The following is a 17191-nucleotide window of genomic DNA, read 5'->3' as shown; positions in this document are numbered from 1 at the left end:
TGCTGAATCCTTGCAGAATTCAGACCAGCTTCATTTGGCATCAAATGCCCACTTTTCTAACAAATAAGCTACTGCTGGCTTAAATTAAGAACGGCTGTGGGGGAAAACAATCAGTTGCTTTGGTCTATTTTAGCACTTTGACATTTAGGAAATGCTTGCCTCCCTCTGGTCTCATTTCTTCATTCAAGCTAGTTATGCCAGATATTCCAGGTTCATATTTTCTCCCCTGTGCAAAAGGGATAAAATGAAAAACAACTATTCATGCTGTGGTACCTATAGCTCTGGCTCATAGTGTAAGGTACCTATAGCCTTTCTTTTATTCATTAGGAAATGATGAATGAGATGCTATGTGACAGTTATGTAATATTGTTATGAGTGTTCTCTGGCGGAGAAATGAATGGGTACTGTGCTGTCTAATGGCTAATTTATACTTAGGCAATGCATCATGTTTTTCAGTTTGTTATTTTGGTGACACAGTCGTTAAGTACAGTGCAGTATAAATTAAGCTTAATAGAAGCTTGAATGTGCCAAGGGGTTGGCCCTCAGCTAGGTTAATTCACCCTTTGTCAAGTCCCGCCCGTTGTCCCACCCCTCTTCGCTCCCATTGGTTGCTGTGTCTTGGTGGGACAAAAGTCATTTCTCTCCATCCACTACCATTGAAATTCAGTTGCTTCTTATTGTTATTTTGTGTATTCAATTCTTATTTAAACTTGGTTTCAGTCAAAAGGAGCCTCTCAGGTGCAGTATAGTGACTGGGCATGTTTTTAAATGTTTTTATTTCTCCAAAAATGATGTTTTAGCAAATTCAACATAGAAAAGGGGGAATCAGGGCGGGACAAGGCAGAAAGAGCCTGCTGGTTGGTCAGTCAGGGACCAATCAGAAGGCTGACAAAGGGTGAATTATGGCTCAGTTTAGCTATACTAAAGTTAAAGAGGCAACGACTACACAAATATATTATTTTTCTAATCAAGAGTTGAAAAGCCCAGAGTAATGCAATGTCAGTTTAAGTGCTATAATTTTACTTTACCATATTTTATTATAGTGAGGCATAATCTGCAAACAATGAAAACAGTTAAGATGATTGCTTAAAGGGCAAGGACACTTTGCTAGAGGTTTGGGTTGTGTAGTTACCTTACCAGTTGCCGTGATGTAACTCTAAAGGTGGGCGAGTCTGACAATATAGAACATCACAAAACCCGGTACTGTGTTTTTCTTTTCTTTTTCCAACTTCCAGTTGATTTTACGATTTGGTGACCCAGATTATATCCAGTTATGGAGCAATTGTTTTTTTATTTCTCGCCCACCTTTGGAGTTACATCATGGCAAGGTAGCTACACAACACCAAAGCGTCACTATTTATACGCACAAAGGCAGTGGATGCTGGGCCAAAAAGATGAACATTTAAGAAAGGAAGAGCCCGTACTCCAACTGCATGGTCAAGGCAACCTACCTTATTTGAATAAAGTTTGACAACGTTTCGATCCACAATTGGATCTTTTTCAGGTCAGTTTTGAGGCAACTACACAATACAAACCTCTACCAAAGTGTCCTTTCCCCTTCATACTACCTATATGAAACTAGACATCTACAAGCTCAAAACACTTGCAATACTGCCATGTTCAGCACGTGACACTGCAGGAAACAAGATGGAAGACTATTTCAGTCCTGGTTGAAAGTGACTGGTTGAAAGTGATCCTATTAATATTATTGTTATTTGCTATATAGTATGCTTTCTCTATATAATGTACATTTTGACCAGGGTCCCATAGGGGTCTATACTACTTGGCCCCCTACTTTTCTCGCTCTATACGAAATCTCTTCAGCAAAAAACATTAGCTTGCAGATCTGGTATTTTCGGCAATTGTTATCGCCAGAATAGGGATGCGAGAGAGAGTTCATGTGGTTAATGCACCCATTCATCTAGTTTCACAAACCTTTCAGTTCATTAACATGAATTCCGCTTCTGCATTTCCAGTTGTCCAGCGTAAGGCCCAGGCAAGCGCCGGCCACCGCCACAACGGGCACCATGATGGAGGGGGGCATGCAGTTGCTCAACCGCGACGGCCACAGCATCTCGCACAACTCCAAGCGGCACTACCACGACTCCTTCGTGTCCATGAACAGGATGCGACAGCGTGGCCTGCTGTGCGACATCGTCCTCCACGTCTCCCAGAAGGAGATCAAGGCGCACAAGGTGGTGCTGGCCTCCTGCAGCCCTTACTTCCACGCCATGTTTACCAGTAAGTTCAAGCGCCACTAAAGCCTGTCTCTGTTAACTCATTCGCTGCATTTTAAAAATGGCTGCCAAAGTGCCAGGATGCCAAAATCAACCCATAATAACAATAATAATAATAATAATGCACAGATCATGCACCACGTGTGTGCATGCCGTTCACAGGTTTTTCAAACAAAAGAATCCGCTTGGAAATCCGTTCAGGCATTCATGAGCCATTGTTTTCTTCAAATGTAAACAAACATGGCTGCCATGTTTGAAAGATGGGGTTGTTATGGGGGTCAAACATGCAACATCGAGATCATGCCTAGTAGATAGAAGGAAGTAAAAAACCGCCAAAAACTCAGGAAACTCGGGCGTGGCAGCGTCAGAGTACGGGAATAACTCGGGGAAACTTGTGATAGAGCAGACAATGAGTTACCCATTCAGGCCGGGAACACTATTTAGTGTATTACAGTACATGTACAGTATGTAGCAACACAATTGTTTTTGTAGGCACATTTTTGAATAATATTGTTTTTCAGAAAACTTAGGTCAGGCCTAAATGGGTTAAGTCTGATCGTATAGTATCGATGTACAATGTCCCCATCGAACATAACTGATGCCATGTGTTGTAAAGTTTGTAGATCTACTATTTTCCGCACAGGACACTGTCGTATGACAGAGGATGAGTTAGGCATTACTGCTTACCGCTGTGCTTCTGGTGTCCTAAAATGACAATTTCCTCCTCCCACGCCACCTGGAAACCATTTTTTAGCAGGTGGCATGTCTCAAATGTTTCTTGTCCTGACATCAATCTGTGCTTCATTTTGTTTTGTCGGTGAGGAGTGATTTATTTATAAATAATCATTTTTAATGGCCGCTTATTTGCGGGAAACTACTGGTAGCTTCCTTATCCTTTCAGCATCAGCGCTTCCTTCCTCCTTGTGGTGTTCTTGCATCCTCTCTTCCTGTCTGGGTCGCAGGTGGTCACATGAGGTGTGCGTCTCAGACTCCTTCCTAAACCCTCCTGCAGCTCAGAATAGACCTTTATGTGTCCCTCCAGAGACCCAGAAGACTGGCTTAGAGCAAACACTGGGTCGTTTCCCAAACACTGGGTCGGGACCCAATTGTGGGTCGCAGACACATTTTTGTGGGTCCCTTAACCCATTTAGGCCTGACAAATGCCTAAAAATGTCTTGTTTTCTTTTTTTTATGGGTTTTCTGAAAAACGTATGTTTCTATGATCAGTGGTGCTCAAACCTTTTTAATAGAGAAAAGAATCCCTAGAAATATATGTATTTGACCACTGACCCCCATCTCAAAATATTCTGTTCCAGGGACCCCCCCAGAAGCAAAGATTTACAAAAGTTTGCTTTAAAAATGTATATCTTTAAAGATTTGCAAACATTTTCACCATTTTTCAAAAATAGCAGATCTACAAGCTTGCAGCGCGCCATCGAGCTTGTATATTTGCTATTCTTTAATAGTTTAAGCATAAAATAATGGTGAAAGTGGTGAAAATCTAACGTAAGTTTTTGTTTCCTACATTTAGTTTTAAATTATTATTTTCAAAACATTACCCTAGATTAAAAAGATTATAATACTGAGTAATACAGCTGTACATCTGGAGTTCAGTTGACCTACGTCAGTGTGATGAAAGGACATTGCTCAATGAATTCAGTAGATTTATCTCCATAATGAAGGCTAATTAAAATGCATTTCTGACAGCTGCTACTAGTACGCATTGATTAAAAAAAAATATGTAAGTGAGCCTTTTGAAATCCCAATTATAAGACTAATGGTCCTTTTTAAATTATTAAACCTGGTTGGCTTGAGAAGCCCTGGTGGCTAAGCCACCACTTGAGTACTATTATCACTGCTACTGTTAAGCTATTTTTGCTATTTTGCAATGTCAGGGAGCCGAAACCCAAGGATTTGACGCTATAGTTGGTAGGATGCAAAAATACAATTCTTGAATCTTGAAAATTACATGCTCAACACTTCTCAATTGTCTCATTATAGATTTGACAACACGTGTCCTATGTGTTCATACAGATGAAATGTCAGAGAGTCGACAGACCCATGTGACCCTCCATGACATCGACTCCCAGGCTTTGGAACAGCTGGTCCAGTATTCTTACACAGCTGAGATAGTGGTGGGGGAAGGCAATGTCCAGGTAGGGAAAGATGTTTCTTTGGTTTTCTTTTCTTTCTTTTTTTTAAGCTTGTGTTTTCCTGGCCATTATCTGCTCCAATGAAGAAAATGCCCATTGGGCCTCATTCACTAAGCTCGGGTCCGCACATACAGTATTTTGTACTTTGTAGGTATGTGCATATACGCAACTTCCCACGTTATTGAGTCTGATTCATCAATCTTTTTTTGTCCATGATTTTTGACGGACATACACTTAAACTTACATCTGCTTGGGAACAGACTTGCGGACCAAAGCTTGCGTATGTCATTAGAGTGCCTTATTCTTCATACAAAATCAACAATTCATCCTTTGTCAAGTCCCGCCCGTTGTCCCGCCCCTCTTCACACCCATTGGTCTTCAGTTGCTTCGTATTGTTATTCTGTGTGTTCAATTCTAATTTCAAACTTGGTTTCAGTAAAATGGAGCTGCTCAGTGGCAGTATAGTGACTCGGCATGTTTTTAAAAGTTTGTATTTCTCCAAAAATTATGTTTTAGCAAATTCAACATAAAAAAGGCAGAACCAGGGTGGGAAAAGGCAGATAGAGCCTGCTGGTTGGTCAGTCAGGGACCAGAACGCTAACAAAGGGAGAATTGTGCCAAACCTCAAATAAAAATATTTTGGCCCAACATTTGTTCACATCACATATTCACATCACAAAAGAAAGATGTCAAACGATCTATTGCTTGGATGCATATTATTATTATAGACGCATGATGCAAATGCAACTGATTTTATTCATTTTCAGTTGACGCATTTAAAGCTGAGGTCCATCAGCGTGTTTGCCGCTTCTGCAAGTGTGGTCACAATTTCGCGTGTAGGACTTTCATTGACCACATCACATGAACACAGTCTGACCATCTGATGATGTGAAATGTATGGATGAAATGTAGCTGTGTCCATTACTCCATTTCCGATATAGGACAGTGGAGGATATGTGGCAGGATTCCAGCATCATCTTTTTAACTCGGCAAAGGTGAGCGAGGTGGAGCAATGCAAATGATCTCCACGGGAGCATACCTTTGACGTACAAACAAAAATTAGATACACCTGTGATCTGCACAAATTAAGGCTCTGCATACCCTTTCGTGAATTGCACTTCGAGAATAAAATACAATTACCTGCACTGCTGCACACTGTCTGCACTCGCACAATTTCGGTCAATGTTTCGGTCACGTATACCTTCTTCAGGCATCATGAATTGCACTTCAGAATTGGCGTATGCAATATACACAAAATGTACGACCAAGATATACACGAAATGTACGAGCAGGTTGGTGAATGAGGCCCATTATATCTCAACAGAACAGGCAAAAGCAGACTTGATGTTTTATTAAAGCTGTCGGTACATGTCCCATAATTGCTCCTCTCCCTAGACTTTACTCCCAGCAGCTAGCCTGCTGCAGCTCAACGGGGTGCGGGACGCCTGTTGTAAGTTTCTCCTCAGCCAGCTGGACCCCTCCAACTGCTTGGGAATCCGTGGCTTTGCAGACACACACTCGTGCAGTGATTTGCTCAAGTCGGCCCACAAATATGTCCTGCAGCACTTTGTGGAAGTGTCCAAGACAGAGGAGTTCATGCTGCTGCCACTGAAACAGGTAACACTGTCATGGACTCCACAGTCTTCACAGAATCCCTTGCTGATGTAGTCTGTGGTTTTATTGTTCAAATGTGGCGTAGTCATCGTGAGAGATTGGTACCAGTCACCACTCTGATGCTGGTCCATTTTAACTGTGGAAAGCTTTTCTTATTTCTGTTTGTTCACAGCCAATGATTATTTTCAGCGCCTGTGATACTAAATTATCTATCAAGTGGCCAATTTTGTGATTGACTTTGAGTTTTCTTCTATGTATTTTTGTCATTCCGTGCCAGGGATCATGAATGTGTTTTGCTACAATCCTTCAGAGTGGATTGTTGTCGTTTGTGGTTAAATAACTTTAAGTTACAGTATACAGTGTTTCAGTCCGAGACTAAATGAGAAGCCCTCCTTTAATCCCCTTAGTCGCTTGGTGGATTGCCAAAAAAGATGAACAGATGTGTGGTACATTAGCATGAGCTTAGTTTAAATTCGTCATATTGTTAATCCCCATTTCCACACTAATATGATCACAGCTGGTTGTGTTCTAAACCTTCCCACTTTTCACTCACTCCAGACTCCTCAAAATGGGAAACAGAAGTGAAGTACACAGCAAAATTATTATTAGAGTTAATTTAATGCTGAGCTTGTAAAAATGGACCAGGTTTATTTTATACTCTCAGTTAAAATGGACAGTCAGTTTTCATCTTCTTTTATTCATTAAGACAGGATCTCGGCTACCTCAACTCTCTGCGTCAATCACCGTCTCTTGTGGTTTAGTCGTCACACGGTGATGCCATGCAGTACCTTATCTAGAACGCCATTTTAGCTTGGTCTTATTCATCACTTATTCATCAACCATGCTCGGCAGTGGCTGTGCTGAGGGTCATGTGCTGCCAGCAGTAATTAAAATAAGCTAGTGACGTTTTTCACAGCAGCCATTGTGCTCTGTGCTATCCTCATATTTAACCATGTTTACTCATCTGAGGTAGTGAACCTTTGTAAGTGTCCATCTCATTCACATGATTTGCTGTGGTAGAAGCCCTTTGGGAAGTTGTGTAGGCTATACGGTATGTGCGTTGGCTCTCGCCAACGTGCCTGGCACTTTGGCTGACTGGTCAGCGCGCATACCTGGCAAATCGGGGTCCCGGGTTCGCCTCCCGGCCGTGACGCTACATTGGTGGCAGCGGTACAGAGGGGAAGTATTCATCCCCGGCGGCGGTGTAGACCTGTCCGGCTAGTAGTCGACGACTGTTCCCCCCTGAGTTGCGTTTGAACCCCCCGGTTTCAAAGTCGATCTTAGATCCTGGCCGGCGCGCGTGGTCGCGCTTCCAGGTAGAGGGGACGACTGTAGGCTATACGGTATGTGCGTTCGCTCTCGCCAACGTGCCTGGCACTTTGGCTGACTGGTCAGCGTGCTTACCTGGCAAATCTGGGTCCCGGGTTCGCCTCCCGGCCGTGACGCTACAGTTGTATGGCAGTGAAAAAATGTGGAAGGCCAAAAGTTGGCGACATTGTGTTCTCTTATCTTTTACACCTCATTAACAAATCCCCACATGTCTAAAGAGACTGTGCTCCATGACGTTTCAAATGATCAGCTTATCACTGCAACAGCATGTCCTCTTAGGTCCTCAGACCGGTTCTGCTGTTGGAGCATTGGGCCATAGTCACATCATGTACAGGAAAGTTTCAGACGCAAAGCTGCATAAATGCAGTTTGAAAATAGACCAGTCCAGTCTTTGTTTAAATGTCTTGTTCTATTTGTTTTCTCACTCCTTTATTTAGTTTAGGGCCCCTCCCTACTCCTGCAGCTGTTGTGTGCCCATCAGAGCTCTGCACCAGAGCTGGATTATTTGCCAGCAGCTCCTAGCAACTTTGAGCACACAGAGCTATAACATGCCCCCTTATTTCCTCCCATGGACTTTAAGGGAAGCAACATAGCATAAAGGCACTCTGCCGAGACTGGTGGTGGTCTGGTGGTGTGGTGTTCAGATATACTGTGGCATTACATGTGCGTACACAGTTGAGAATACAGCATGTTAAGCTCTGTTTAATATATCGTCGCTGTTGTGTTGGGTAGAAACCTCGTATCTCCAAGCTTCAAATGTGTACGTTCTTTCGCAAAGTAAAGCCCTGCTTCATCGTACAAGGCCGTCGCACAAAAGTAGTGAAAACAGCTGATCTACAAGCACACAACGCCTCGCGACGCGAGGCGTTGTGTGCTTGTAGATCGGCTGTTTTCACTAGTTTACATTTTTTTTTAAATGATGAATGCAAAACGAACGGTTTTGGACATACAAGGTTTCCACCCGACAACGACGATATATAGGTATTCACTGGAGTAGAAAAAAATAAAAATATATCACACATCCCTGACTTGAACTGCAAATAGAACAAGGATGGAACAAGCATTTTTACACTAAAACCTGGCCTTACTCTTTGAGTTAATGTGCTACAGTATGTGCATGCACATACTGCAGGCGGGGGGCTGCAGAGAAGGGCAGTAGCAACAGTAGTGGTGGTAGCAGTGTTCCTCTGTGTGACAAGAGGATTAGTGGATGCTGTTCCTGTGAGGCTGCTAACTATTGCCCTGATCTGGGCAGGCAACAGCAGCTGGCCACTGTGTCCCCGCCCAGCCTGGCCCATTCTGGGAAAGGTGCCAGCCAGGCGACTCGCCATTCTGTGACTGCAGCACGCCACAGACCATACCACACTTAGCTGGTATACTAAATATTAACCACCCACGTTTATACAGAGATGTGGTGGCTCAATAAAATAAATAGATTGTTCCCAGAAAAGTTAGAATTATGAATTAAATTCACATTTTCATGACCTATTATTAACATGCATGTCTAGCCAACATTGACTGAATTATTTATGTAGGTTCGAGTAATTTCAGTAACATTTTAATTAATCAAGACCAAATGAGATGGGTGCTGGAAACGGAACAATCTGCACACCAAATGGCCCCCATTTAAAAGGATTTTTAATTTGCTAGAGTGACGTTTTGAGCAACATGTCTGTGTCTGAGAGGGAGCCGTGTTGCTCGAAATGTTACTCTAGAAAATTAAGTCATTTTAACAGGAGCTATTTGCTAAGCATTATTTGCTAAACGTTTTTTTGTTTCATCGTAACTGTAGAGAATGTTAACGAAAATAAAGCCACTTACAGGAAAATGGTTTATGCACAATATAAGGCTGAAGCTGTGAATAGACAATGAGGAGATGTATTGATGCTGGCATGGTGTGGTTTTGAAAGGGTAGCGCTCACATTATTATTATATAACCTGCCTCTTTCCTATGTGCTGTGATTCTTCATCCAGGTGTTGGATCTGATCTCCAGTGACAACCTGAATGTGCCGTCAGAAGAGGAAGTGTACAGGGCCGTGCTGAGCTGGGTCAAACATGACATAGATGGACGTAGGCAACACGTACCCTGGGTATGACTTGAATGTTACAATTTTAGTTCAATCAAATAATCGGTCGTAAAAATGGTCTACAATAGATCAATCATATATATGTGTGTGTGTACACACACACACACACACACACACACACACACACACACACACAGACACACACATACTGTTTTGTTTTTTACAGATTCATAGATTATGAAAATAAGCCTACTTTGCAAAACCCTACTTGAATGTACAAACAGTTCCACCCAAGTGTATGTGAATTGTGTGTGATACAATTTCCTTGGTTTGAATTCACAATATACAAACAAAGCACATTTGGACTGCAGCTTCTCTCTACCTACCTCATTCACTACATTATGTACAACATCATGCTGTGAGCTCAACCGGACCGCTCCAACTCTCCTCCTTTCTCAAACGTTTCCACCCCCCATCCATCCCGCCCTGTGCTCACCCACAGCTGATGAAGTGCGTGCGCCTGCCACTGTTGAGGCGAGACTTCCTGATGAGCAACGTGGACACCGAGCTGCTGGTGCGTCACCACTCGGAGTGCAAGGACCTGCTGATCGAGGCCCTGAAGTACCACCTGATGCCCGAGCAGAGGGGCGTGCTCAGCAACTGCCGTACGCGCCCGCGACGCTGTGAGGGCGCTAGCCCTGTACTCTTTGCCGTTGGTCAGTGTGCTCCCGAAGGTACCCACTAGGGTACACTCTCACCGGTTCACAATAACATGACCTACTGCTAAATGCCCAAATAAAAGAAATTCGGCTTCTTCTCATGCTGTTTAGCTGTGATATGATTATTCAGGCATTTCTATAAATTGATTTAATCAATTAATTAGATTATCTGTTGCACCCCTACATCAAACAGATTGTACCAAGGTCCCCACAATATGGTTTCTCTTGCTGATTTTACAAATTTTATACTAATGCCACGGTTCCATATTTAATTTTGCACAATATATTTTCATTGCAAATGCACCCTGGGAATGGGCTGCTAATTGCTTAACTTTAAACCATGCCAGGAAATGCTCACCTTAACACAGCCTCAAGGACACTGCTTCCAGTATCCATTGAATCCCTCCTTTTTATTTTGGGCATCTAGCTACAGTACATGTATTGTACAAATGCATTAACACAAACAAAAAGCATATTTACTCCTCTGTAGTAGTGGTTCTCAAAGTGGATTCCTTTCCAGGGACTTTGTGGGTTCCTTTATGGGGGTCTAAATTGACCCATACAAGTCTGCAACTCTTAACAGTATACAAATTGGGCATTTGTGTACTGTCAGAGTTAAGGGGAGACCTTGAAAAGTAAAAGTTTGAGAAACACTGCTCTATACTACTCTGTCCTTCATAGACACAGAGATCTCAACTGATAAACTTTACTAAACCTGCTGTAGGTGGAGGCAGCTTGTTTGCCATCCATGGAGACTGTGAGGCCTACGACACCAGGACAGACCGCTGGCACATGGTGTCCTCCATGTCCACTCGGAGGGCTCGGGTGGGTGTAGCGGCCATCGGCAACCGACTATATGCTGTGGGAGGGTGAGTGGCACCCGTCGACGGACTGACCCTTGACCCTTACAGTAATGATCTAACTAATTAATAATTAATGGGTGCCTGGCAATCAGTGTGTTAAAATACATGTTCTGTGTTCTGATAATGCATCTTTTTTTCCCCCCCCGGTGGGGTGAATATGGTCCACTAACGTCCATAATCGTCCTCTGTGTAGGTACGATGGCACATCAGACCTGGCATCCGTGGAATCCTATGACCCGGTCACTAACTCTTGGCAACCAGAGGTTTCCATGGGAACGCGGCGGAGCTGTCTGGGCGTGGCGGTTCTGCATGGGCTGCTGTATGCTGCTGGGGGCTACGATGGAGCTTCCTGTCTCAATAGGTACACACACACACTGGCACCATCTTGGTCACTTGTGTTTTCATAGCAGCCTAATGTGACACCATCTGATTTTTTTGAGCGGTGGTTACACCGTCTCCTATACGTGGCCGTGTGTGTGTGTGTGCGTGTGTGTGTGCGTGTGTGTCTGTATGTAGCCTGCAGGCCTGCAGTACCTTTTATGACCACACATGTTAAGGGAGGGGCGCTGTTGTTCAGGCCAGGCCAGACCAGGCACACACACACACGCACACACACACACACACACACACACACACACACACACACACACACACACACACACAGGGGGGAAGGGGGGGGGGGGGGGGGGTAAACCACCGCTCAGTTCACACGGGTGTGATTTTTCCCTAATTGGCACACCTTCAGCCAGAGAGGGCAGAACTAACTGGGAAATCCCCTGAAGTACTGTATTGAACCAGGAAGATGCTAACCTCTCCTCCGTGGTACAATATGTCCTCCCTGGACTGCTCTATTCTGGAACTATAAGCGTAAAATAAATGTCATCAGTGTGAATTGCAGCCTGATTGATGTAATTTCTCCCCACATTCTGCATCCCTACAGTGCAGAGCGGTATGACCCTCTGACCAGTACGTGGACCTCCATTGCTGCCATGAGCACGCGCAGGAGATATGTTCGTGTAGCTACTCTGGGTAGGAGCTACACACACACACACACACACACACACACACACACACACACACACACACACACACATGACCTTCTCTTCTGAAAAACACTGTTAGCACAAGGCTATGCGTCTGTACTATGTGTCACTTACTCCACCGTGAGCGACCTCGCTACTTAAGGAACTTAACCACATGAACCCTATTCCCTATTCTGGGCATGTCATAATAGGGGAACAGTCTGGAAATAGGTGAGCATTTGGAAAAAATGTAAGATCTAAAAGCTTGCTGCACGATGTATTGTTGGCTTGTAGATCAGTTATTTTTGGCAGACATTTAGTGTAGACAGGAGGGGTAAAGAATGGAGGGGAAAAGGAAATTACCAAGCACAGACCCCTGGGGGAACCCAGTCAAATACATTGCAGTATATAGGTTTTAAGTGGTTAAGATGTGGATGGCAAAATTCACGGCAACTCATGTGGTATGTCTCCCAGCTGGACTATGGCTGTACCATTTTGTTCACGAGGTACTTCCTCTGGTATAAATGAACTGGTATAAATGTCAATTTATTAGTGTCAATCAAAAGTCCTATCTCCGCGTTGTCCTTGTCATAATGCTATGGGTATGTGAACAAATTTGAATGATTTCTGCATTGGTCGTTGCCCTTCTTATTATCTAAGCCTTCGGTTCAGTCCGATAAGCCTACCCTCTGTTAAATAAACTCGGGCAACAACGAATGGTCTGATCTATCCGTCTACATTTATTTCTGCATTTTATTCTGACTTTTTAATCTTGATTTGATAAGGGGGAGTCAGCAGGGTTTCGTTCTCCTGGTAATATTTACATTTTTCACATTTTCCTCAAACAACGTTCACTCCTTGTTCCTCTCCAGATGGTAGCCTGTATGCAGTTGGAGGTTACGACAGTTCCTCACACCTCGCAACAGTAGAGAAATATGACCCCCAGGTAAACATTTGAATCTCTGTGCTGATTATTTGTGTACGCTCGCCTATGGTGACATTTGTCCTGGCTGGCCTGTTTGAATCGCACCAGAGGACTTTCTCTTCTGCCTTTCTCCTTCTTTACCTCCCTACTCTTGATGGAGGATCGGCTCTCCTTAAACACCCCCCCCCCCCCAAACAACCACATGGAGGGTGAACAGCATTGTGTGTCAGTGTCACACAATCGTGTGCTTTAATGTGTTCTTCACCTGAGCAGGGCAACACGTGGACCGCCATCGCCAACATGCTGAGTCGACGCAGCAGCGCAGGAGTAGCCGTGCTGGAGGGCATGCTGTACGTCGCCGGGGGAAACGATGGCACCAGCTGCCTCAACTCTGTGGAGAGGTTCAACCCCAAGAACAACACCTGGGAGGGAGTGGCCCCCATGAACATCCGCAGGTCAGTCTGCATGACTGAGAAGGTTTACCAATGGTTTACTACTCTTAAACACCAGTAAGACTCCCTAAGCGGGAGATAAGCGACCGTCAGGTCGCATGCATACACAAATTGGCCTGTAAGTGGCATTGGTTGCTGTAGGAGCAGTGTCCATAAATAAATGTGTTTTGCAAGAATCGGCCTCATGGTGGCGCTAGAAGAGGGATGTGAGAGATGAGGGTGGAGGTTGTGGTTTGGTAGCCAAGGAGTTTGTGTGAAAAGTTTGGCATGGATAGGGGCAATGGTGGCGGAGATATGAGTAGGGCAAAAGTGTGACGTGACGGACAGACTGACTGAATGACTGACAGCCGGTGGAGGTTTTGATAGTAACTGCGACCTGACGGTCGCAACCAGTAGTTTTTCACACGAAAATAATAAACTAGAAGCAGTACTCTTCCGAGCACAGGTCTCCGCCAGGTCAGGTGGGTCCTGGTGGCGTTAAATGTGAAAAGGGTGCCATGTCTTCTTTGGCCTTAAACGGCAACGTGACGCTGCATTCATGATTTGAGGCGTTTTGTTCCAAAAATTCGTTTGGCAAAAGCCGACCTGCTGATGGCGCTGTAAGAGGCCAATGTGAAAAGAGTGGCATTTGTTCCTTGACCTAGTGGGAATGTGAGTGCAGAATATCTCTGTAATCACAAACTGCGTTAATGTTTTTAGTCATTTTATTCAAAATGGACCAATCCTGCAAACTTTGGAAGCCCCCGATCCAATACAATCCAATTAGGATGGAATATGGGACAGATCCGTCTATAGAGATACTGTGTACTGATTTGCATGATTGGTGGCGCTATAAAAGGCAGATATGAAAAATGCAGGGCCAAGGACACACAAACGGACACACGCACAGACGGACGGACAGGAGCGAAAACATAGTCTCCCTATGCCTTTCGGCTGGTGGAGACAATAATGTGTCATACCATCTCCTCCTACATACACAACTAGAAACATTGGGGGCTTTAATGTCTAAATTGTTTGACATACTGATGTGTCAAATTCCCACTAGCAGTGTTAGTGATTTAGAGGTATCAGGCTTGATGTGTAACACGTCAGCGTCTAGCATTATGCTGATTGAGATGACAGCTGCTGTCGGTAGATTCGACATATTTACGACTGTAGCCTTTCTATGAATTTATTTCACGAAATGTGCTGACAAAGTAGCAGACCGCAGCCACAGAACCTCCAGTAATTAAACATTTTCTTTTCCAGAGCGACATAAAAGGCTGTTAGTCTCGCTCTCTTTTCGTTTTCCTCTCACACATGCACGCACAACTTGAGATGATGGCTGTCGGTAGACTTCATAGCATACATTTACAAAAATATGGAGATACTCACAAAATTCTTGTTCAAAAGATGTATGTATTGTTGTTCATTTAGTCTAGGCTAATTGATTTTTCCATCAAAATACGATCTTCTATGACAGCAGGTTGTGTTATGTAAATAGATGTATCGATGTCATGTCAAAGGAGCACGGACATGTCTGTAACCTCTGTCGTGCCTTTCTGGCTGTGACTTTCTTTTTTTTTTAAACTTACATTTTTTCTGGCTGTGCCTTTCAAACAGATTTGGCTCTGTGACTACCTCCGTTGCCAGCTCAAAGGCAGCACAACAATGCCCCCTATTCCATGTCCGTACCTTTTTTATTCAGAACAGCGAGGGGGAATAACGGCATTCCTGAACCTTGAACAGGCTGTGTAAAAAGCGGCTAATAACCCAGGGTAGGAGCAGAGAAACCTGACAACAGTTGACACTGCAGCCTCATGAATAAAACATAGTGTTACTCAGCAGTGTTTATCTCGTTGCTGAGAGACTCCGTTTACACCATCCAAAACACTGTGCACTATAATGTCACGTCTCCACCACAACAAACATGCGTACATGCACATACACAGACCGTTTCCGGATCCCCATTATACGGGATGGCTAGAGAAGAGTGCAGAAAGAGTAGCCATGTAAGTCACAAGAAAGAACATAAATAAATAAGTAAACAACCGAACCTTATAATTAACATCCGAAGAACAATGTAACGAACAAACATGACTTTTGGGGCCAGCCTTAATTTCAGCAGATAAAGCAGCACTTTAGAATATGGGCTTCGTGCCCTGTCACCAGCCTCCAAATATGGACATATCTGTGTCATAGACACACCTACAGATGCAAAACTTGAACTTTATATATATATGTGTGTGTGTGTGTGTGTGTGTGTGTGTGTGTGTGTGTGTGTGTGTGTGTGTGTGTGTGTGTGTGTGTGTGTGTGTGTGTGTGTGTGTGTGTGTGTGTGTGTGTGTGTGTGTGTGTGTGTGTGTGTCAAGGACTGTCAGTTTTGTATCAAGGTGTTCCATCTGAACCAAATGTGACTCATCCTCTCCCCTGCTTTTCCTCAGGAGCACCCACGACCTGGTGGCCATGGACGGCTGGCTGTACGCGGTGGGCGGCAACGACGGCAGCTCCAGCCTCAACTCCATCGAGAAGTACAACCCGCGCAGCAACAAGTGGGTGGCGGCCTCCTGCATGTTCACGCGCCGCAGCAGCGTGGGTGTGGCCGTGCTGGAGCTGCTCAACTTCCCACCTCCCTCCTCGCCCACCCTCTCAGTCTCCTCCACCAGCCTTTGACACGGGGTCACCGCCCGGCTAACCTCAGCACCTGCCCCTGCCTCTGCTGCAACTGCCCAGACTGGCTCTGGGAAGAGACGCAACTGCTCTGTTTGATGGAGAGAGAAAGAGAGGGTGAGAAGAAGAGAGGGGTTGTGGGGAGAGGAAGAGTGAGATTGGGGAAGAGGGAGGGAGGGAGGATGATGAAATGTAGGAAGAGGATCGGACGGTTAAAGTAAGATGGTGTTCCTGTTCTGGTATGCAGTGCACTCCAGAATTGTTGGCATCTTTTTTTAGTAATGACTGAACAAAACTATGAAATATAATATAAAGTATATAATATATAAAACAATCAATGAACTTTAACTACAACTTGGGTAGTAACAAAATGGGGAGTGGGATGGGTAAAGTTACTGCCCCTGACTTGGCCAGGCGCTGTAACAAACACAATTGGCAGTGGCCGAGAAGCTGGCAGGAGAGGGCAATCTTTGCCACTACACTATTGTGACTCTTACACTGGGTTACGGTGCCTGTCCAAAAGGGAGCAGAACTGGGAGGGATAGTGGTGTTCCTCCACATGTGTTCGGCCCTCACACTGAAACTCCTCACTCGGGTGTAAAGAAGCAGCTGGTGACTCTTTGTATCTGAGGATACGGGGTCGCCCCAAGTCCAACAGTAGGGATTGTCAGTGATGGGGACTATACTGTAGCCTGGCCAGCCCTGATACTGCACTCACTCATTCCTTGGAAAGAACGAGTTAATGCTCAGTATGAGGCTGGCTTGCCAAGCTATACTGTACGTACATGGGGGAAATTAGCATAACGATTAAAATGGGGATAAAATGTAAATATTGAAGAAAAAAAAGATTTAAAAAAGAGAAGCTAAACTTGGATGTTAAAAAAGAGAAGCTAAACTTGGACGTTAAAAAAGAGATGCTAAACTTGTATGTTAAAAAAGAGAAACTAAACTTGGATGGAAAAAAATGGTGGAAAAGTAATTTACAGGCACTTTCTAAACAAATCATTCTTATGTACGATGTAATGCATATTTAACATTTCATTTAAAAGACCGCAGTTCTCACCCTACTTAACTATGAACTATTGAACTGTATGTACAAAAAAATGGATATCAACTTGGATGAGGTTTCTCAAGATGAGGTGGTGCCACAAGAAAAGAACCAGATAAAGAGATCTTGGCCTAAAATGTATTGAAGTGTAG

General features: G+C 44.1%; 1 protein-coding gene across 1 annotated transcript; it reads left to right on the top strand.

The window, feature by feature from the left end:
- Positions 1–2012: 2012 nt before the first annotated feature.
- klhl17 (kelch-like family member 17) lies at positions 2013–15994 on the top strand (the record flags this gene model as incomplete). The annotated part of the gene is made up of 11 exons (XM_080733469.1): positions 2013–2241; positions 4272–4393; positions 5786–6007; positions 9308–9424; positions 9864–10077; positions 10805–10949; positions 11137–11304; positions 11884–11972; positions 12838–12911; positions 13164–13345; positions 15766–15994. Exons 1-11 carry the CDS (start codon positions 2028–2030, stop codon positions 15992–15994), a joined length of 1776 nt encoding a protein of 591 aa, XP_080589595.1. The 5' UTR covers positions 2013–2027.
- Positions 15995–17191: the final 1197 nt, after the last annotated feature.

Source organism: Nannobrachium achirus (genome assembly GCF_963921795.1).
Source record: "Nannobrachium achirus genome assembly, chromosome: 9".
NCBI classification, from domain to species: domain Eukaryota; kingdom Metazoa; phylum Chordata; class Actinopteri; order Myctophiformes; family Myctophidae; genus Nannobrachium; species Nannobrachium achirus.
The sequence above is the reverse complement of the archived record's forward strand: the minus strand, read 5'-3'. Positions and strand labels throughout refer to the sequence as shown.